Source organism: Corythoichthys intestinalis, chromosome 22 (genome assembly GCF_030265065.1).
Source record: "Corythoichthys intestinalis isolate RoL2023-P3 chromosome 22, ASM3026506v1, whole genome shotgun sequence".
Taxonomy (NCBI): domain Eukaryota; kingdom Metazoa; phylum Chordata; class Actinopteri; order Syngnathiformes; family Syngnathidae; genus Corythoichthys; species Corythoichthys intestinalis.
Genome location: NC_080416.1, coordinates 12,294,785 through 12,318,420, shown reverse-complemented (window position 1 = coordinate 12,318,420; position 23,636 = coordinate 12,294,785). Strand labels below are relative to the sequence as shown.

At 39.8% G+C, this 23,636-nt stretch overlaps 2 protein-coding genes across 3 annotated transcripts; both read right to left on the bottom strand.

Annotated features, from left to right (window-relative positions):
• Nucleotides 1–1,259: 1,259 nt before the first annotated feature.
• cbx3a (chromobox homolog 3a (HP1 gamma homolog, Drosophila)) lies at nt 1,260–6,221 on the bottom strand. Of its 2 annotated transcripts, none has more exons than XM_057827962.1 (5): nt 5,999–6,221; nt 5,381–5,543; nt 5,026–5,182; nt 4,548–4,642; nt 1,260–2,011 (listed from the first exon to the last, which is right to left on the bottom strand). In XM_057827962.1, the coding sequence occupies exons 2-5, from the start codon at nt 5,533–5,535 to the stop codon at nt 1,885–1,887; spliced, it is 534 nt and encodes a 177-aa protein (XP_057683945.1). In that variant the 5' UTR covers nt 5,536–5,543; nt 5,999–6,221; the 3' UTR covers nt 1,260–1,884. The 2 variants fall into 2 exon arrangements, with proteins under 2 accessions (XP_057683945.1, XP_057683944.1); XM_057827961.1 differs by having other exon boundaries at nt 1,263–2,011; nt 6,055–6,221.
• A 1,582-nt stretch (nt 6,222–7,803) lies between these two features.
• On the bottom strand, nt 7,804–20,713 carry nfe2l3 (nfe2 like bZIP transcription factor 3). The gene is made up of 5 exons (XM_057827553.1): nt 17,736–20,713; nt 16,078–16,155; nt 13,740–13,853; nt 13,236–13,674; nt 7,804–9,850 (listed from the first exon to the last, which is right to left on the bottom strand). The coding sequence occupies exons 1-5, from the start codon at nt 18,216–18,218 to the stop codon at nt 9,084–9,086; spliced, it is 1,881 nt and encodes a 626-aa protein (XP_057683536.1). The 5' UTR covers nt 18,219–20,713; the 3' UTR covers nt 7,804–9,083.
• Between the last annotated feature and the right edge of the window lie 2,923 nt (nt 20,714–23,636).

Below are 23,636 nucleotides of genomic sequence, written 5' to 3'. Positions count from 1 at the left end.
ATTATATATTATGCAGAGTGAAATGGAATATATTTTGAAGATTGAGCGAACATTGACTTTTTTAAATCATAAGATGAATAAGTAGCCTAACATAAATGAACATATATAAGTCCAAAGAGCACATTGAAAGCTAAGATGTTCTGAACCTCCCAATCAGAGCAAATAAAACTAAATATGATGAATAAGCCTCCAAAACTCTTTCCTTGCTCTTAAAGATTTGATCCATTTTCTGTTGCATTGCCGCCCTTGCCCTTTTCTGTCGCATCAATTCAAAAAACTTTTTTTTTTACATAGCGTTTTAACAGTTGCTGTCATATTTTTGGAATCAACGCACCGTGTACCGGAACAGCATTCCGGCCCTGAATCTCATACCGGAACTGCGTTCCTGACCGTTCCGGCCCACTTTCACCCCTGATTAAAAGCCACTTCAAGCTTCACTGTTTTTTTTTTAATTTTTTTTTTTATATAAGGTCTTTGCAATGCTTGAGAATATAAAAAAAAATGTATGCAACTTTTGAGTGTCGTTCATGTGATGCTGGTGGATCCCTCAAGGGCACTTCTGTTGCAGAAAAGGTATATACATATATATATCTTTATTTTTAAATCAGGAACGTTCTTTTCTGAACCCACTTTGCATCCTACATTAACCATTTCAAATAAATGCATTTAATGTTAATTCCTTTCAATGGAAATTATTTACCTGCTTCTACTCTTATGACACACCTCCAAATTAAATGAATAAAAGCACTTACCAGCACTGGTTCAGCTATTTAAATGAATATCTGTTGTGTCCAACCAGGAAGAGAAGCCCTACAGTATGTTCAACAAGAGGTTTGCCAACACTAGCTTGTCTAAATTTGCATACAGTAGGCTATTTGTGGAGGGAGGAGCTTATGAATTGTGCCCTAAAAATATTACATATGTTCAGAACCTTTTTTTTCTCCCTCAGATCACCCAATCGAGTTATAAATTGCTGCAAAATATTCCAAATTCAGTTTTATCTCAAATTAACAGAAATTTGCATTTAAGATGGCAGTACTGCATTGATTAGGCATGACGCAATCAAGATACCGAATATCCAAACTTTAACATGCACTTATATTGCTTTGCTGTCCAACTGTATGAATTTGCATTCGCAAACAGTTAAGAAAACAATTCCGAATCGATTTTTAATAGTTAATATTGAAGACCTGCTAGATTTCGCCATGAAATTTGATTCAAAAATCTTTTAATTCAAAACAATATTTACAAAAAAAAAAAAAAAAAAAAAAAAAACAGCAGTGTGGAACAAGACAAAAAAACGTTTCCTTCCAAGAACAGATCTCCAACGAAACCCTGCGAGCCCAGACAAATCAGCCCAGAGCCTCCCGCCTGGCTGCGCTGCATCCGCTGGCTTGGCCATGTTCCGAGTCTTCCTCCTGACCACCCTTCAAGAGCCATCCTGAAGTTTGACCCAAAGGCTGCAGACGACTAAGAGGAAAGCCCCACACTCGATGGCTTGACACCATCACGGACGACCTCCAACAACACGGTGTTACCTTGAAGGATGCAAATCTGCTGGCACAAGACCGCCAGTACTGGAGGGTCAGCTCTACGCAATGGGATGGGAAACCAGCCCCAACGCAAGCGCTGTGATGATGATTCCAACAACAGGTGAAAATGACAACGGCATAAAACGCGCACGACCACAAGCGGTTCTGGGACAGTGAAGCAGCAAATTCCACCAACCGTTTTATCATGACAACAAAAAGACTTAGGATAACATTCTTATTGGAACAAGACGGAACAAAAGCAAACTAAAACAGCTAAAACTAGAAGGCCAGGCCAACGAAGGAGAGTCAGTCCTGAGGAAAAAGGGGCTTTTGAGGCCGTGCCAATCAGAAACTACTGAGCTTCGTCCTCCGGACAAGAGTGCCATGTTAGTCTCTCCTCGTAGAAAGCGATGACCACTTGTGGGCACTTTGTGTTGGCTTCACGGGCCGGCACCAAATCTGCTTCATCGGAGTCTTTCCTGCAGTGACAGACATTTTGACATTAAAATTAGGAAAACTAATTGGTGAGAGGAAGAACAGCCTATCACGAATAGACGTCCGATCCATTTGAAGTGGAAGGGATGGAAGCTTATTCGCTGCCACCCTCCCACTTCAAATGGATCAGACGTCTAATGCTGTCAATGTCAGCAAATTAGTTATGGAGTATCTGACCATGCCATGACAGAATTACTTTAAATTTCGGTACTCGTTAAGGGTGTAATGGTACATGTATTTGTATTGAACCGTTTTGGTACGTGGTGCTCGGTTCGGAACGGAGGCGTACCGAACGAGCTTCTGACGTAATGTAACCCTTACTTTTCGAGGCTGTGAGTCGATCGGGTTACAGTTCCTTTGTGTAGATTATATTTACTCAGTCTTCTCTTCTATAATGAGGACCAACAGGGTACGACAGTATAACCCAGAAACGTCAATGGCGCAACAACGTGGCCGCTGCTTGAACGCAGTGAAACGCAGGCGTTAAAAGTCAATCAGCCAATGCACACCAGTCGCAGTGCGGCCGCATGTTAGACGCGTCCCAGAAGCGGCTCAACACAACGCAAGCGAAAAGAATGGCAGAGTTTATTATTTGACGCGAGACGCGACCCTCCTGTGTCAATACTACTACTAGTAGCTAGGATTGGGCAGACCGGAAGTCACTCGTGTAAAAATACGGTGGATCCGGTCGATTTTCAAACTAATATGCAATCGTAACCCACTTTTTGAGTCCAGCAGATCTCTTGAGTGGTATATCGGGGCACAGTTGACTTGTCTTTGTTGATTTACTGCTGTCTTCTCTGTTATGATAATAGCCAACACGGCCCCATGTTCAATACAAAACCCTCCTACCACAACAAAACAAGTAGGAACTAATATTCACATAGGAACTTAAGTTATACAACATAAAATACACAATATAAATGAATACTACATCCCATTTGTAAAATATAAACACATAATAAAATAATACCCCATTTATATAAAATAAATTGAAATGAGCTAAAACACCTGTAATTAAATAATAATACACAGATTCTGCTTACACAATTAAATCTATTAATTTCTGTGTGGCGCTTTAACTTGAGAAAATCCACCAATAAAGCTTTTGAAAAATGTTCATAAGAAAAAAAAATGATTCATTGAGGCATTTCATTTGTAAAATACAAGTTAAAATCTTTGTCATTGGGATTTCTTTTCTCTTTAGCACAGGACTTCTTTTTTCTTCTTTCAGAAAGAAAGCTGACCAAAATGCGTGGTCTGAAAGGCAAATTGTTGTTGGATTATCTTTAAATACCCACTACTTTTTGAGCAGAATTCTAGCTTTGTATAGGCTAATGTTCCTATTGTTGAAAGCACAAAAGTGTGTAATAAACAACTAGCACATTTATATTTAGCATTTTGTTTTCTTACTGTACAGAAAATGAATCGAACCGTGACCTCAAAACTGAGGTACGTACCGAACCGAGATTTTTATGTACCGTTACACCCCTAGTACACGTGCTACTTCCTGTTTCAATTTTTTTTTGTGTGTGTTTTTTTAACCATTGTGATGATTCAATGGGATTTTTATGTTTGTGTTTTTGGCTTATGTTCAATTGTGTTAAGCTGTGTTCAGACCCGATGAGTTTTTTTTTTTTTTTTTAAATTATCGTGTCATAAATTCCCATACAAAGTCAATGTAATTGCGCATTGAATGACAGACGGCCTTTCTGCAACAGATTACGACAAGGAAGCGGCCAATCAAATGTTTGATCATTCACATGAATTCAGTGGCTAGTGCCTGCCCAGAACCTTCTTCAAATTCCAGTCAACCAAAGTCCAAAAAAAAGAAAAAAAATAAGTCTGCGAGGTCAAAATTTAAAGTTGCAATAATACACAAATGAAGTCATATTGTACTATTATGGGAGGAAATATTAAGAGATTAAAGTTATGTTGTTACTTATTTCAAGAGTATGTGAAGTGGAAGTTGGTTGGTTTTACAGGCTGAGACTTTTAGCAATGTAAGGTTTTTATCAATTATTTTAGGCATGATATTAAGAAACTGTAGTAATATTAGCAGAATGAATAGTGAAATTATGAGATTAAAGTTGTGTAATAATGGTAAATGGGGAGTACTTATATAGCGCATTTAACTACATGGCTACTATGCCCAAAGCGCTTTACATTAGCACATATTTAGTTACATTTCATGAACTAGATGCTAACTAATTTGCAAAATGCCAGAATATTTCTCAAGATACAATTTCACGGAAATTTACGGTATTTAAGATATCCCTAACAAAATTTCATGAATTTAAGACTTTATTCAGATTAGTAAATACCCTGCGATACTCATCTGCTTATGACCAGAAATATTTCATTTCCATGAAATGCATTCCCACCCAAAAAATCTTGAAAAAACTGGGCTACGCCACCAATAAGTGTTTTCCATTGTATGGTTCTACCCCCCAAAAAATTAACAGAAATTTTGAAAAACCAAAATTAAACAATATTTTCTTAACATCTTGTCCGTCTTACCATTTCATCAAAAACATCAACTCTCCACTGCTGTCTGTCGCACCGATGATTCTCTCTGGGTCGAGGTTCCTCGCAAATCCTCTGGGTTTTTCAGACTGTAAATGTAGATCGTATCAAAATATTTTAAATAAAACAGCGAGGAGAATCAAAATGTATTTGCACTTCATGTAAAATCATAAACCCACCTTCTGCCCCATACTAATTATATCCATAAACCATCATGCAAAATGAGGTGTCTTCAGGGAAACGCAGTAATTAGAGAATCCAAAACAATAGTCTGACACACCTGAGACCTTATAGTACCAATGAGTCACATGACACGAGGGAGGGAAAATGACTAATTTACCCATTTGGGACAGTTTTAAGTTAGGTTCTACACACCTTTTTGTCTTTAAGAGTCTCGTTTAGTGTATACATGGAAAAAAAAAAAAAAAAAAAAAAAAAAAAAAAAAAAACAGTGTGAGGGTTATTTACTTACACCGTCTTTCTTCTTGGCATCCATTTCAGAATTGTCTGTGGATGCCTTCCTTTTGAGAGAACCCGGTTTCTCCTTAATATTCTTCTGGGCTTCAAGGAAAGCGTTGATCAGCTCCGGACAATCCAAGTTCTCCTCTGGCTCCCACGTGTTGTCAGCTCTGGATGAGCAAAAGAGATGGTTTGGTTTTCAAAATGAAAAATCGGACAAATAGGCGTGAAATAAATGTGCAAAGACCAACACCGATTTAAAAAGGAAACGTCAAGTCCTCATGCAACTATAAATGCAAAATCCTTTAACAGGGAAGTACTTTGAGCAGAGTAGGGGGGATGGGGGGTCTGTCCCATAGGCAACTCACTCTGTAAATCCTTTCCACTTGAGGAAGAACTCCACCTTCCCATTCACAATACGCTGGTCCAGAACTTTTTCCACCACATATTCCTCAGGTTCCTCTTGTGTGCCCTGCCCACCCTGTGAATCCTTCTTAGTCTTGGTATTCTGCTTCTTGCCCATGTTGTGCTCTATTAAAAATAGATCATAAAAAGGAAGAATTCAAAAATTTACACTTTAAATCAAGCCAAATTCGTAAAACAATTTGTTAGTCTAGACCAGCTTTTCCTACAGAACCCCGCGTTGATGAAAGCATCACACTAATAGACCAGGCTTCCATTTTGTACGAAAATGGAACAACTTCCAACAAGGAAGATTGTCGTTCTTCAGACCCAAAGTTTGCGTTTTTTGAACGTTTACCGTGGTTTTAAACACAACACTACAACGAGATGCTTCGACATTACGTTGACCAAAAACCGAAAGCGACGACGAGTTAATACAAAAAGCTTCGACAAACGCAAAAGTGGGCTTTTAAAACAGCGTAAATGTAAAAGTTCCGTCAATTGACGACGAGAAAAGTGAACGCAAAGCTAACTTGGACGACTACAACACACGGCAGCCTTACAATTAGCCGAAGGGAACTTACTGAAATTCGACAAACGCAGGAACTTCAATTGACTTGTTTTACAGCCGAATACGCACCTTCAATGCTCAAATAAAAACAAATGGGTTCAGCTTTGACGACAGACGAGGAACACGCGGTCGTCTTCTTTATTCCAAATAACAGAGGCGCCAAAAAAACTAGCTCTTGGCCTTCTACGGAAACCTGTGAGGGAAAGAAAAAGGCGCCCTGCTCTTGAGTTTTTGGCCTTTACATTTCCGGGAAATGACGTCATTTTTGTCGCCACAAAATGGTTCCGGTGTTCTGCCAAGATCTCATACATCGGCGAAACGGCTACATTAGTCGAATTTGACACCCAAAGTACTGACGTGCGCTCTAAACTTGTTTTGTTTAGATGCATACAGGATTAACGTACTAAAAACATGCCTGCAGGAAAGGACGGTTTAAATACGCTATGTGACTAATGTGGTCAACTGCTTCAAAGCTTAACACAAAAAAAACACAATGGTTAAAAGTATGAGAGGGTAATACAAGTAAAAAGTATCTTTGAGGCAGTGAAAAGGTTCTAAATAACTAAATAAAAACAAAAATAGTGAGTACTCGCCGATTCTAACCGATGTGCGCATGCGTGTGGACACCGGGTCCCGAATTCTAACAAAACTTTAATGAATTTGTCCTTTGCTTAATTCTAACGAATCTGTTACACACAACAAATAAAATTGAGTTCGCTTAATTTAAAGTTACTGCTAATATGAACTAATTGCTGGACATTGACGGTGACAGACGATCATTTTCTGCCCGCCTCGCCCAGTTCAAATCATCAGCCATCAGTTATAATCGCGAAAAGGCAGTTGAATATGTTATATATTTTTATGTAGCAATTTGGGGGTAAAAAAGGGATGGAAATGCAGTAAAAAAACGAGACATTTTAAAAAGTAACATCTCACTTTTATGAAACAAATAGCTGTAAAATTAAAAAAAAAAGTGACTCCCTTGTTAAAGCAACACTAGGTAACTTTTCAACCTTTTAAAAATATTTTCATAACATTTATGATATGCCGACCGACTAGTTGAATGACACCTCTTTTATATCTTGAGGGTGTCTGTATCACTTTCATCGGCACTAACTTTGAGGAGGGTGGCACAAAAACGACAAATGTTCTGAGTTCTGACTCCTTTAAGGCAGGGGTTTTCAACCCAGTCCTCAAGGCACACTGTGGGTCCTGGTTTTTGTTCCAGCCGATCCAGCAGAGACAGTTGAACCAATGAGGCTTCTGCTAAAACAAGCCACACCTGACTGCAATCAACTGATTGCACTTGTAAAACACCAGATTGGGGAAAAAGTGTTGTCATCTTGTTTGGTAAGAATGAAATCCTGCACCCACAGTGTGCCTTAGTGGAATAGGTTGGGGACCCCTGCTTTAAGGCATACGTCACTTCCCTCCTTTCCACATTCGTTATGAAGACGCATGAATTATGCAAAGATGGCAGAGCAACAAGAGACAAAAAGTTTTGTCCGAGGAAACAAAAAATAGAAAAACAGAGCTACCAGGATAAAAGGACACTCAAGAATAAACATTTGCCCGTTTGTTTTCAACATCATCGTCATATGCTATTGTTTAGCCACAACAGGATTCATTACAATACTTTTCATCCTTTACACAGCCGCTGGAAACACAAATGTCGTCAATCCATCTACAGGTGACCGGTAGATCAGGATTTTACGACACTGTGCGCTGGTCGTCATTGGAAACCCAGTCTTCCTTTAGGCAAAACACTGCCACTTTTGTCCACCTGCATCGCTAAAATTGACCAAATCTGAAAAGTTACTGTTGCTTTAAAATAAGTCACCTCGTTTAATTTCTTGACACCTAAAAACTCGGGGCCATTCATTTTGGTAGGTCTTCTGAATTTTTTAGCGATTCACAATATATAAAATGCTCCAAAAACCATGTGTATGGTTTATATTTTTAATCAGAAAGAATAATGTCAGAAAGCATCCTCAAGTCCCCAAGCAGAAAGCATACTATCACATCCAACACCATGCAATCCAAAACATCTGCCCAGCGACAACAGAGAGGAGAGATAAGGACATTTACGCTGAGTAAAGTAAGAAGTAAACACTTGGTCAAACCAGATAAATAAAAATGTGGAACTAGAAAAGAAAAAACTTCATGACCTACTTTGTGCATGTCTCTGTATTAATAGAGCATCTTCATTTAGAAAAAAACACAGCAAACCCAACTACTTTTTAAACGGTGCCAAACATACATGATTGTATTTTTAATGTGATGGTTTAGGTCCATGAGTGCACTTATTCAATTAAAAATTTTTTTTTTTTTAAATGATAATAAAACCCAAGTGTGAGAGGTAGGAAATCTTGCTGAATCTCTAAATAGACAAATTGTGCTTGAAACCAATTCATGATTAATTAACCAATAAATGTAACTTAAGGCTTTGTCAGTTTAACCATTGGTATACTTTTGTCATCAAGACACACAAGCTCTCTTAATTTAAACTTTAATTCAGCACAATCCCCCCCAAAAATGTGAAATGAATCTGTAAACTTCAGATATGTAATTTCCCACTTTTTAGGACACAGTCGCCATAATTCATAATTGTTTAATAAATACAGCCTTTAAGCACCCGTTCTGGATTATAGGTGCACATTAAAACAAACAGCTGGCCATCCATGCTGACATGTAAGATCAACTCACTGGCTACCATTGATGGCGATATACGTCTAATTCATTTTGAGTGGGAGAGGCTAGCGTCGATTGATTGCTGCCAACCCTCAGAATCAAAATGAATTGGACGTCTATCGCTGTCAATGGCAGTTAAAGAGTTAAAAGGTTGTTTGCAGGCACGGAAAGCGAGTGGTTGCATCACATAGTGTCCATGACAAAGAAGGATGTCCAGTGTGTAAGCTACGTCCCCCACGAGTCATTTTTAATTTACTCTTTTTGCGAGTTTCTCCTTTTTTTGGCAGCTTTGGCTGTTTTTAACTCCCGACAGCAGTGGTTTGACACACACACACCTTGGTGAGGAGCTCCCGCAGCCAGAGGAAGGCAAGAAAGTTCATGTTGAGGTTAGAGGAAGAAATACTGCATCACTGCTTTTTGCCTTTCTTCCTTTTGTCCGTTTTATTGCCGCTCGAGGAGACGGCGGGCCTTCTCACAGGCTGAACGACCACCCTCCCGTTGGCCCCGCACTGCAGGGTGAACAGGTCCGGGTTGAGGGGTTGTCCCGAATCATCTCTGAGGCGAGCCAGGACGTCTCTGGTGAGCTGTCGTATCTGCTGCCCGACAGCGCCCATGGTCTTGGCCGTGATCTGTTTTTCCCTCAGCAATCTGTCTCTTTGGGCGTGGAGCCGGTCCACTTCCTCCTGGAGCCCCGTGATGGCGTCCAGTTTGCGTTTTCGGCAATTCTGCGCCGCTAGCTTGTTCTTTCCCCGCCGCCGGATGTCCCTGAGGAGCGTCACCTGTTCGGGGGAGAAGCCGTGCCCGTCCACGATCTCCAGGAACTCCTCTACGGGCATGTTGACGATCTCCAGGACAGAAAACGGGATGCACATAGCGCGGGCGCGCAGTTCGTCGCGACTCATCTCTCGCTCTTCGCAACCGGGGCCTTCGTCTTCGCTTAGTGGTTCCTTCTTAATACCCTTGTGTGGAAGCGTGACCGGCTGTGGGTTGAAGAATGCCGAAGATGAGTAGCTGTGATCGTGCCACACGCTTTCGCCAAGATCCATGCGGGGCCACGCGGTGCTGTGATCTGGAATGCCTTTCGGGGGCGGCGATTCCGCCTCGCTGCTGTAACCTGTGGCTCCACACTCATCTTCGCAGTATGAACTGGATGAAGAGGACATTTCGGACGAGCCTGAAACACACAAAATACTTCAGTTTGGTATTCTGCGTTTTTTAACTTCAAATATTGCTAATTCAAACATATTGGCTGCTATAGTCAGCGCTAGACGTCCAATCCATTTTGACTAGGTTTACTAACGGAACATGCTTACAGTGGGGCAAATAAGTATTCAGTCAACCACTAATTGTGCAAGTTCTCCAACTTGAAAAGATTAGAGAGGCCTGTAATTGTCAACATGGGTAAACCTCAACCATGAGAGACAGAATGTGGAAAAAAAAAACAGAAAATCACATTGTTTGATTTTTAAAAAATTTGCAAATCATGGTGAAAAATAAGTATTTGGTCAATACTTTGTTATGTACCCTTTGTTGGCCATAACGGAGGCCAAACGTTTTTTGTAACTCTTCACAAGCTTTTCACACACTGTTGCTGGTATTTTTGGCCCATTCCTCCAGGCAGATCTCCTCTAGAGCAGTGATGTTTTGGGGCTGTCGTTGGGCAACACAGACGTTCAACTCCCTCCACAGATTTTCTATAGGGTTGAGCCCTGGAGACTGGCTAGGCCACTCCAGGACCTTCAAATGCTTCTTACGAAGCCACTCCTTTGTTGTCCTGGCTGTGTGTTTGGGATCATTGTCATGCTGAAAGACCCAGCCACGTCTCATCTTCAATGCCCTTGCTGATGGAAGATTTTCATTCAAAATCTCTCGATACATGGCCCCATTCATTCTTTCCTTTACACAGATCAGTCGTTCTGGTCCCTTTGCAGAAAACCAGCCCCAAAGCATGATGTTTCCACCCCCATGCTTCACAATGGGTATGGTGAAATTGAGTATTCTTTCCCCTCCAAACACGAGAACCTGTGTTTCTACCAAAATGTTCTACTTTGGTTTCAACTGACCATAACACATTCTCCCAGTCCTCTACTGGATCATCCAAATGCTCTCTAGCGAACCGCAGACGGGCCTGGACATGTACTGGCTTCAGCAGGGGGACACGTCTGACCGTGCAGGATTTGAGTCCCTGGCGGCGCATTGTGTTACTGATAGTAGGCTTTGTTACTGTGGTCCCAGCTCTCTGTAGGTCATTCACTAGGTCCCCCCGTGTGGTTCTGGGATTTTTGCTCACCGTTCTTGTTATCATTTTGACATCACGGGGTGAGATCTTGCGTGGAGCCCCAGATCGAGGGAGATTATCAGTGGTCTTGTATATCTTCCATTTTCTAATAATTGCCCCCACAGTTGACTTCTTTACACCAAGCGAAGAGTGAAGAGTTACAGAAAACATTTGGCCTCTGTTATTGCCAACAAAGGGTACATAACAAAGTATTGAGATGAACTTTTGGTATTGACCAAATATTAATTTTCCACCATGATTTGCAAATAAATTCTTTAAAAATCAAACAATGTGATTTTCTGTTTTTTTTTTTTTTTTCCACATTCTGTCTCTCATGGTTGAGGTTTACCCATGTTGACAATTACAGGCCTCTCTAATCTTTTCAAGTAGGAGAACTTGCACAATTGGTGGTTGACTAAATACTTATTTGCCCCACTGTATAGCTGCTCTGTCATTGGCAATTGCCTAGCATCCAATTGGCTATGAGGGACCTCTATTATATGTGTAAGTGTGTATCCCAGCGTCCTCTTCATTCGGCTGTTCCGACAGTTTACGTGAGGGTATTAACTTTTATTCACTACAGGTATAGACCCCAAGAAAGCGATGGCCATTATTGATAATGAAAATGACATAATTTTAATTTTTCGTACCTGGAACATAGGACCTTTTTGGTAAAGATTGGGGAATTTTCCTCCTCACAAACTTCTTTGTCTTGCGGGGTGCCACAAGGCTCTATTCTAGGGCCTGTTCTCTTTGCACTTTATCTCCTACCTTTAGGATCAATTGTAAAAAAACATAATATATCTTTTCATTTTTATGCTGATGACCTGCAGCTGTTATCTGACCCTGAGACCCAACGGACAAACTGCTCTCACTAAATTAATGGAGTGCATATCCGATGTGAAGCAGTGGTTAGAACAAAACTTTTTACATCTTAACGAAAGCAAAACTGCATATATTACTTTTGGCACATTTTCTATGTTGAATGCCCTTGAGCCCAACTCTGGCGCTTTGGCTCCCTATTTTAGGACACACGTTAAAACTCTGGGAGTGATGTTTGATAGCAGGCTCAACTTAGAAAAACAGATTAGTTCTGTTGAAAGAGCAAGTTTTTTCCAGCTCCGTCTCTTGACCAAAGTGAAGCCTTTTCTTTGTCGCCACGACCTTGAAAAAACAATTCATGCTTTTATAAGTTCAAGGCTGGACTACTGCGATGCAATTTATGTTGGTTTTCCCAAGTCCACAATTTCTCGTCTCCAACTTGTTCAAATTGGTGCTGCTCGATTTTTAACAGATACACCAAGACGTGAACATATTACCCCTGTGCTATCATTGCTCCACTGGCTTTCAGTTCATTTTAGAATTGATTTCAAACTTTTACTGTTTGTTTTTAATTCTATTTTTTAATTTTATTTCAACCATCACTAATTCTGTTCTACCGGCCAACTTCATTTGCACGTTCCGAGGTCCAAACTCCAAACAGTGGGGAGACCGATCTTTTACGGTTGCTGCCCCCAGGTTGTGGAAAAGTCTTCCCCCCGAAATCCACACCACTACGAATTTAGGCCTTTTTAAATCTCTGTTAAAGACACACCTTTTTAGACTCGCCTTTCCCCCAGATTAGTCTTGACTGGTTTTATTTCTTAAGGGTCTTAAATGTTTTCGGGATTTTATCCGTTTTATTGTTTTATTTGCTGTCTGACTTTTATCGTGATGCGTTGTTTTGTTTTTCTTTTTTTCTTAATGTCATTGTATAATACTTTCCTGCCTTTTATTTATTATGAGTCACGTTTGTCTTTGCTGGAAAGGACTTTGGAGACCTTTTATGTTTTGTAAAGGGCTATATAAATAAATCATTTGATTCTTTACTCTATTGTTTTTGTACATTATGCACACGTCTCATTCTATGTTTATTGGGCAATGATCTAATGGTAACATGTATTTGCTACGTTTTGATGGATTTTTATGCTTTATAAAAGAATTATGACTACATTTTGTTGGGCATTGGAATGGAATAGGGTATTTACATGGAAAACACATCTCTACTTACAGAATTTTCAGTTTACAAAACTACTTCCCGAACCAATAAATTTCTTAAGTACAGCTAACGCTGTAATTGAGACTTTGCTTCCACATTTGTGGACATCATATTTTGGGTCACACTTGTTAATATTGTGCCCTTTATGACCAGAAATGTGATATCCATGTACGTGGACCGAAGGTCATAATGAGGTTACGTTTGTATACAATTACCAAAAATAGTTACTTGCAACCGACCAACCTGGGGAGACTGGACCTCCAGAACTGCTCTCCAGCGAGAGCCCAGAGTCCGAGTCCAAATCTTCGAGGAACTCTGGATTTATGCTTCCCAAAGAGCCCATCAGCTGGGAGTCCATACTTTCCAAACCCTCCAATCCTAGTTGATTTATCTCGTCAAACACGGCCTCGTCCAGGCAGTCGCCCAGTGTACTTCGCGATGACGTGCCGCCATTTAAGTTACACACTGAGGCGAAGGGGAGCGCGGCCAGGCCTAGCGCCATCCCCGGCGAGGCGCTTGAGCAGGATGAACCGGTGGACTCCTGGCGGAACAACGGCCTTTGTTGCCTTGCGTCGAATGTCCCACCGCCATTAACCATGGCGTCCAGCAAAGTGGTATCCAGGCTGATACCGCCGTCCATGTCCAGGTCAGACAGGCGTTCAGTAACGAGGGAGTCCATGTCCTATGAAGGGATTACATGTTGACTTCGCTTTATGAAATATGATCCCAATGAACATGGCAACTTACGTCAAGGTTAGATACGGGCATGGAGAGGAAACTGCTCCAGTGCTGGTCAAAGTCAGTCGAGGCGGGTGGGTGACACGTTGGCTCGCATAGCGTGCCGATGCCATCGAGCGCACTCTATAGGCAAATAGCGACAGTAAGAAAAAATAATGATTCTAAGTAATTGTTGCACCAATACCATTTTTCGCTCCTCATTCCGATACCTAGCTGTGTTATCGGTAGGAGTGGGAGCCTCTTGGTACCTCATGATACGATATGTGATACAAAGCTCATGATAACAACGATCTGACGATATGTCGATACAACGATTATCGATACATTGGTCAGGAACTCATTCTAGAATATTCTACAAACGACTAATAAACAGAAAAACAAGCTTCTGCTGTGAATTGGAATGAGTTTATCACTAGCAGACGTCCAATCCATTTGAACTGGGAGGGTGTCAGCCGTCCCTCCCACTTCAAACGGATTGAACGTCTATGGCTGTCAGTGGCAGCCAATGCCAGGCAATGAGGCAATTTTGGGCTATTTAAGGTCATTTACCTGTTGATTTTCAGTTACTTACTGTTGATTTTGGGGTATTTTACGGGACGCTTCCTTTTTGAGTTACAGAACAGGATGTGACCTGGGAATCACCCAAATGAATAGGCAGTGACTCAAACTCAATAGGAAATGACCTGTAAATCGGACAGAATGACTGAATGCTCTGGTTTCGAATGAACGAACGTTCCCAGTCTAAATGGATTTGGCGTCGTGCACCGTCAATACAGGCTTAGGGGCAGTTTACATGGCGACTGCGACAAAAAGACGCAATGACTGAGTAGCGGAATTGCCTCGCGTGCATATGGTATCGGCGAAAACGGAAGGCGAAGACGAAAAATTCGGAATCCCGCCTCCAAAGTGGAAGAATTTGATTGCGGGGGCTTGAGGGGGGCTGGCTCCGCATGAATATCAAAAGCTCCTGCCGTGCGGGACCCGCGCCGATAACGTCAGCACTCGTACACATCACATTGGGCGTGCGCAGCGGTGCTATTGAAAACAGTTAATGGCAGAATGTCGGCTTTAATTTACTGTTTTAATCATATTTTTAAATTTAAATATGTTGAATGTTTCCGTTTTTGTGCCTTTTTGAACAAAAAAAAAAATGCCATTGCTTGGAGGGGGCGGGCATGTTGTCTTCCAGGCTGAGGAGGTCAAAGTGCATAATTCGCTGTCGCCTTGTAAATCTGCACCGCCCCCCTAGGGCCTGGCATGAATACTAAATCGTTTTCATGCGGAATTGCGAAATTGTCCGAATGGAGACGGAACCGTATAAATGCAAATTCGAAATAATTCGTCTTCTCGAAGAGTCACCATGTAAACTGCCCCTTAAAGTTAACTGAGACACTCTTATGGTGGAAGATTTTGGTAGCAACTTGTTGGTTCCTTTTTTTTTTCTTTTTTTTTTTAAGACATTGACACGTTTTTAAAACGATATCTCAACTCTTGGCAGGAGCATATCGATAACCTTTTGTGATACACTACATATCACCATTTAGATAAGTTTGTCACACCCCTAGTTATCGGTGTATGTCGATACTGTACTGATACGTTTTTTTATACTTTTTTTTTCTTTCAATACTAAAATACTTTGCACTCATTTGAATGTAAAGTCACTGCTATCATGGCTTGGTCAGAAACTTCTTACAAATTGATTGGACGTCTACCAGTGTAAACGAACAATTGTCAGAATCACAAAATTTGAAAAGTAAGGTCTTAATGAAACCTTTTTTTCCAAATTTGTAAAAAAGAAAAAAAATATTTGTGTAATAAGCGCTCTAATATCTATAACCCTTGCTAAATGCTGTTTTTTTTTTTCTCTCATGGAACCTGCAGATGCATGAGTTGATTTGCATCCATTGTTTTTTTTTTTTTTTTGACAAAAGATATTTCAAAATTCTGAATTAGTCTCAAAATCATGTAATTCTAAGTGTATCAAATGTGACACATTTAGCAAGAAGGGGTTAAATTCAGAGCAGAAGTATGGGATGCCACATAATTGGACATCTTCTTGGGAAGGGCGACAAGGGCTACTTCTTTTAACTAACGGCCATCTTGGGTAGGTTGACCAGTGGTTGGAAACCATAATGTACTCCCACAGAGTAAATAATGCGCAACATCGGCGTGTTAGTTTTTGGTACTCCTCCATACCAATAACGTCATTTCAGTGCTGTATTAGTACTGATACCAATACTAGTATCGATATCGGTGCAACACTATTACAGGACATTCTGTAATGTAACTTGTTTGTAAGAATAGAAGCGTCTCAGCATGATATGGAGAGGAAGCACATGATCCATACCTCTTGTTCCAAAGTGGAACTAAGTGCCAATTGAGTGACAGGAGCAGATTCCTCTTCCTCTTTAACGAAATCATCCTCCTGGTGGCGCACAGAGACAGATGGTGAGGAGTGAATATTAGGAAAAGGAGAGATTAACACACTGGCTTCCATTGACCACGCTAAACATCCAATCCATTTTGATTGAGAATGAACGCTCATTCGCCCATCCCGGTCAGGATGGATTGGACGTCTAGCGCTGTCAGTGGCACTTAAAGATGAGCATTCACAGCCAGTCTATTGGTTTCAATGGCAGGCAACATGTTAAAAAGATCCCAAATACAATAACTGTCACTTTGTTCACCATATTGATTCTGTCAGTTTTCTTGTTTAGGAAATTGAATTATGTCACTTGGAGATGTGCGTTTACATTAGCAGCTGTTGTGACAACAGATGGAACTGAGACTAACTTTACTTTGCGGTTAAAGACTGAAAAGAGGGCCTTTGGGGGAAATTAAGGATCCGTAATCAAGTGTGTTTTTGCAGGAAAGTGAGGATTAAGAGTTTTTGTATAACAACGCAGCAGTTATGACACGTAACAACAACAAACACTTAAGTCAGCAGAGTTCATGTTCAATACTCTTATCTCATACTAATATTTTGTGGTCAAACCTGATAAGGTCTAGTTTGTCGGAAAAGCACGCTCTTGTTACTGTTGTGGACGATAGGGGCTTAAGTAAGCTTAACCGCTCTCCAACCACTCCTAGCTATGATGTGTCAAATGGATTACTTCCGTCAATATGGATTCACTTTTCTCTACTTTCAAGTATCATAGAGGTGGGCTAACATCCATGTAAAGATTTTTTTTGTAAGCGATTAGAGTGGAGATCTAAGCCCCAACTCTCCACCTCCCGAGGCACACAGCTGGCGGTTTGAGTCTGAAGGAAGGCGATATGGTTACACAATCGGCCGCATCTACTGCCCTCAGGACAGAACAAATTCATATGGCAGCTGCTTCTACTCTACTTTGTTCATATCAAAGCCTGTGATTTCATTTGGGAATGAAATCCTTGATTTAAGAGTTCATTTTAATGTAATAAGAGTTTTGTTAAATCAAGAATGTAAAGCACTTGATGTTAATCAGACCAGATCACTAGCTGGACCAGTTTGGCCTTACATGTGACTACTTGCAACAGCTCCACTCCCCCTGTGAATAATGGACTAGCTAACTAAAGGCTAATAGGAGCATGTTCTGCATATCAAAACTTCAATGTCTTTCATGAAATGTCTGATTGCATGGTGTCCAGTTTATAAGATAGTAAGTAACAAGTTTGACAAGACTTGACAAAACTCCATTCATTGGTAACATTCCTGTACTTCTGATTGCTTTGTACACTTCAGTGTACCATGTTCTTTCACTTTGTGCTTGTACTTGATTAGAGAGTACAGTGCAGTCGTTGATTCACTTTTTTGAAACATTTTATGTAACTATGCAAAAATTGTAGAATTTCACAACTGACACCGCCTCAAAATATGCCGCAAAATGGCTATTTTCTACTTTTCTACATGAAGCTCCTCAAATTACTTCAACATAGCCAATTACAAGCTAGTGCCTGATCTAAACAGTACTTCCTTCTAGTCAGATGATCAACCTTTACCATCACACAACATACAGTACTTGCCTCTTTTACAAGCCTGCTGACACATGGCCCAGATGAAGATGTTTGCTGCAGTTCCTGGTTCCTTTCATCGTTGCTTTGGTACTCTGAGCTCTCTGTGTCTGGTTCGGTGTTTGTGCTGCCGCTAGATGAAGGCTGCCCACTGTCAGACTTGTCGACAGGCGACACTTGGTGCACCAGCCATGCGTTGAGCTGCGTGGGGAACCGCGGAGAACCGAGAGTCCTAACCTCCTCTAGAAGCCGGCGACTCGCAAAGAAATAGTCCAACTCGGGGCATTTGGGGTGCACGGCGTACCCCCCGAGAGTGTCTCTCAAATTATGGAAGGGTGTCTGGGTGTAGGCTGAGCTAGGACCCAAGTTAATCTCAATGAGAGGCGAATAGTAGCCGCTTAGGTAGCTGTCGATGTCCACGCGAACTCCAATCAAACTGAGCAAGATGGTCAACTGAATCAGGCCTTCTGTGAAGTATTTTTTCGCGACTTGCATTTTCTAAATACGTTGGCACGGTGGGTGAATACGTAACGCTGGCCTAACAGTTCCTCTTTTTTCACGAGTGGACAAAAGGAAAGCCTAACAAAGAGCACGCCTTCCCCTGTCAGACAAAGAGGTCCGCCTGTACCGGCGAACTCGTCGGGTATAGCAAACGCTGTGCTAGGTGCTAAGCTAACAGCTTTATGACCAATTACCGTAAACCTCTTGGAACAAACATAGCGAAACACGCTACCTTTCAATCCCTTGTAGTAGACGGCTCGTCGTTTTAATGTTCAAAGCCCAAAGACGTCATTTATGTTACGTAAAGCGATGTGAGTGAAGCTCAATGCGGAGAACCAAAGAGTGCTCCCCGAGAAAGAACTTCGAAGCAATTTGCATAACTGTTGAAGATTGGGCAAGCGCGTTGACTATAACAAGTGCTGATTGGGTAATACGGCTGCTTGTCATATTTGTAACCAATGGTATTGCTTCTTTATTAAAGGAACTTCCTGGTTTTGCGCCTGCCCTCAAAACTACAAATATTCAAATAAAAAAAAAAGGAAAAACCACAAATGGAAACAGTTATGCTGCTTCATAGTTCTAAATAAAGTTAATTCACTGACTAAATTGCTATTGTATTTTGTTATGCCCTTTGTTTTTCCAAAAATAGCACTGTTTACGGGCTGCTGTATTACTCTTGACAGGTTTCAACATCGTAGTTAGGTTGCACTCGCCGGAATCATATGTCTGTCTAGGACAGTTTGTGCTACTGACCTGTTTTTGTGCTATGTATAGCCTGCTGGTAAACGTTATAATTACAGTATGGACTTGGTAAACTTGTTTTCAGAGTTGAACATCATTACATCAGCTCATGTGACTTGTATTTTCGTTTCAAATTCATTCACCCGTCCATGTTTTCTATACAGCATGTCCTCATTGGGTGTTCGGGATCCTATCCTAGTTCAGATTGGGTAAAAAGGGTGCACCCATGACTGGTTGCCGATAAATCCCAGTGAGTGTGAAAAACAAAACAAGCCTTAACTCTGACGTCAGAGAACCCAGATTTAATCAACAACAACAAACACACAAGCACATGTAAACACCCAAGGAGGCCAGAGTCGAAATTTGAACCCCAAACCTCTGAAGCAGACATGCCAACCACTTGACCCAAAGTCTTGTCTGCTTTAAATATATTTGTTGTCAAATTTGCACCACAACTGACCATTCCAATCAGCCTCGTTCAAACTCATTGTCGAACCAAAGTTCAGAGGTTATCATGTTAACCTTTCTTACACGGAACCTTTAAGCTCGGCAGTGCTAAACACAATAGTTTTCACACCCAAAGCAATAATTATGGCCTAACTAGAGTTCAAAGGTAAGCCTTTCTCCTCATAACTTTTTTTTAAAACTTGAACAATTCAAAAACTTAATAATGAAATTAATACTACCTATAAAATGGACTCCACATATTCAGATAACTCATTAAGTTTACAATACAAATGTTAAACAAGTGATTATTTTCACAAACTTCTAATTTGTGGCCAAATGTTAACATCATCAAATTAGTTTGTATTTACTTTGAACTATCTGGCTTCCAGCTACAGGTTTTATTAAGTAAACTTGTTCCTAAACCAGTAGATCTTTAAGAAAGATTTATGAACGTCATTAGAATGTGATAATTTGAAACTACAGTACTTGGCTTCCAGCTCCAATTTTTTTCCCTTTTATTTTTGGCTGCTGGCTAGAAATAGTCTACGTAGCTCAAATGCGACACCTGCTGTTCAAACGTCATAGTACTAAATGATGAAAAGTCTGCTTTGATCACACAATTATTGTGGAAAAAGCTATTTTAGTTTTTGTATTAGTAGTACTATAATATACTTTTCAATTGCATACAGAATTTCTATTCATAAACCACTCCTACGAATCCATTGTCACTACAACACAAATATAAATGAAAACAAAGATGTCTGACTAATACAATTCGTAAAGTTTATTTTATCGTGGAGTGGTTCCCATTCCACGATACTTCTACATAAATTCTATGAAAGAACTATATAAAAGTTAAACAACAACAAACAAACTGCATTTCTACGTGAGGTTGAACACGTAATAAATAATCTGTTGAGATATACATGCTCATTACCAGTTCTTAAGATGTTACTCAAAAAATAAATAAAATTTTTAAAAAAGCGTCTTACAATCCATCGTCTTGAAATCCTGCAGGAAGAAGAAGAAAAAAAAGACGAGACGAATATTATCCTCAAGTTGATAAGACACAATTTCACTGTCACCTGATGAATCCACAAGTATTTTCATAACGATGTGAAATTCAGTTAAATCATATTAGTGAAGTTCTGACAGATTTATCGGAGGAGAGGAAGGCTCCTAAATCATAGCCACACGCTGCTCTAAGATCCAAGCTGATTGGAGGGATGTCTTGTGACGTCAACCAAGTTGCTGCGCATGCGCGTTAGGGTGGGAGGACTCACGGGAAACCTGAGGGAACCACACAAAGGTGGTTCGGGACTATTTCCTAACCCATTGAGTAATGGAATATTTTTTAAATTAAATATTAAGTGTAAAAAAAAAAAAAAATTTTTTTAAAGATTTACCAGTTTTTGTTTTTTTACTATGTCAGTGACATGTTTAGTATTTACTTACACTTTTGGAAATAGCATCTGTATTTATATCAATCTTTGCAATGAGTCAATTTTCCACGCTGAATAGACAGTGCATGAAAACTATTCAATTTGACAACGAGCGTATTGATTGGTAGGCTACTTGATTTAATAGTCACACTATACGTCTGAGCAGGCACTACTAGCATTGATTGGAGTCTGCTTAAATGAGATTAAACGATTACTTCACTCTTGTAGATATTTTCCAACTTGTGAAATTGCAGTACTGCTATTTATTTATGGATACGTATGGCCATTATTATTATTTTCAGCTTAAACTAATTAATTTTATTAAGGAAATAATCCCAAATATCACTTAAATAAATGGTCAGTGCTAGAATGTTTGTTTTATTAACATGAATTGACACAATTTACTGTTTCCAATGTCGTAATTGTTTTGTGTATTTATAAATTAAAGTAAAAAAGATAGATTAAAAATATTAGGATGTCTGAAATTGTACTCAGTAAATGTGACAACTTTACTGTAAATGTCGTTACATAGGTGTTTTAATTATTATTTTGTGAAAGCAAATCAATGTTAAATATAGCAATAAATATTATCTTTTTTTTTTTTTTTTTAATTATATTTTTTAAATTAGCGTGTGTGTGGGGTGTGTGTGTGAGTGTGTGTTCAACGAGCTGAGGAGCTCTGTCCTCCAGAGAGCAAAACATCACACTGGCTGCCTCTCTCCAGCTCAACTCACTCGCTGCTTGATTGACAGGTACCTTTAGCCAATCACAAACATTGACCTTCTCTATTGGTTTACCACAAGAACGCCCTCACATTACATAAACCTATCGGAAAAGGCTTCACTGCTCCCTCTCTTTGGGTAGACTCTCTAGCGACACACAGTGGATAAAGGTACTTCAACACTTGATTTATTGAATTCAGGGATTTTAATGTACCTATTTGATCTAATAAGCAAGGTGATTCTATACAATTTTTCTGAGTCTATTTTACAACGCTAAGATATTTAAAAATGTATCGAAATGCTCATATAATTTCGCCACCATTTTGTAAATAAGTATTTCTTTGCAAGGGTTGTAATCGAAACTCAACCACAAGGTGTCAGCACTGTGCATATATTGGCGCCATCTCCTAACCTTGCTTTGAATATGGATTTCTTCTTGATGTTTTACAGTGCTTTTTGCTGTTTAACTTATTCAACCATTGCCAGAAACTATAAAATATAACATTTTCAACATGTATACATTTTTTCGTCCCCTCAATGTATTCCCCGCCCACCTCAAAAGAATCAAAAGGCCTCCATGGGTCCAAAAGCTAGCAAAGGTGCTGACAATTTGCTGTTTTTCCTTTTTATTTAAGCACAAGAGGCAGTCCCAGATTTGATGTCAGTCTGAGATGGCCGCCTTGATAAAGTCAGTGCTGCTTGCAGAGACTGGCTTCCTTTGAACAAAAAACATAAACAGAAGAAAATGGCCTGAAATGAAGAAACACATATGCATGTAGGCATTTTTGTGTATTAATCAAGCAGCATGTGTAGCTATTGTGTCTGCTACTAATGGACTCCTCACCCTGTCGCTACTTATTCTCCCCATATCATATCCAATGCATCCCCCTGGGAGCTGATTAAAAGGCTTTCTACCAAGGGTGAGGGGAGAAGATGAGTAGCTCATGAAAAAGAGTGGTCCTTATTACCCTGCATGTCTGGACATGAGGGGTTGGAGTGGAGGTCCTCTTTAGAGAATCGATAGAGATAGCGTTCGCCTACGCTAGCGGTGTCTCCTCTTGCCATTAGAGGTAATGTGTCTACTATTGACACAGTCAGGTTGAGGGACGGTGACAGAAATACAGTAGAGCTCTGTGAGGTCATTAAGTCATTGGGCTGGCATTGACGCCGATATACGTCCGATCCATTTTGACTGGGAGAGCTTGGTAGCGAATGATCGCTGCTCGTCCTCCCAATCAAAATAGATCAGACGTCTATAGAGATATTTATTCCCATATATTTGTTCATTCTACTTGATATATTCATTTCTATATTGTTTGTCATCTTTCTGACTTTATTTGGATAAGAGTGCGGCTCTCAGCTTCTTTCCTGAAGCAAGGTCAAAGCAGAGCTGCTAGTAAAATTCCGCTTTCTTGTAAGCCACTTCATGGGTTAGCATGGGGGCCTGCCTATTAGTATTTGGAATAACAAAAAGTTTGCGTTGAAAGGTCGGGATGGAATCTTGTCTGTGTAGATGCATTTAGTTTAGCTGATTATTGCTTTCTTTTTGTTGCTGAATTGTGTGTCATCATCTCCTGCTGTAAAAGAAAGTTAAAAGAACATGTATGAATAGAAAAGCAACTTAAAACTTAAAATAGTGTGTTAAACATTAAGAAAAAAGTTTGACATTTGCCCATGGTTAAATTAATTTCCCGAGTCATTTAGAGACATCGTTGACCTAAAAGTTGGTCAAATCCTCTTTATTGAGCCCTTTATTTACATGTCTAAATAATAATTTTAAAAAAGACAAAGTAATTATTTTCTTTATTTTTAAATGTCAGTTTTGTTAATTAAAAAAAAAAAAAGGGGGGGGGGGACCAAGTATTCTCTTTTTGTTTCTAGAATCAAAAAAGTTAATTTATTTTAAATGAAAAAAATAATTAGTAAGTAGTCCCAGATTTTTTAAAAAAATTATTTACATTTTATTAATTTTGTAAAAATAAAAAAGGCATAAAAACCACAATAAATATTCCTTTTAATTTTTATCTATTTAAAAAAAATGTTTACTTCTTTTTTAATTC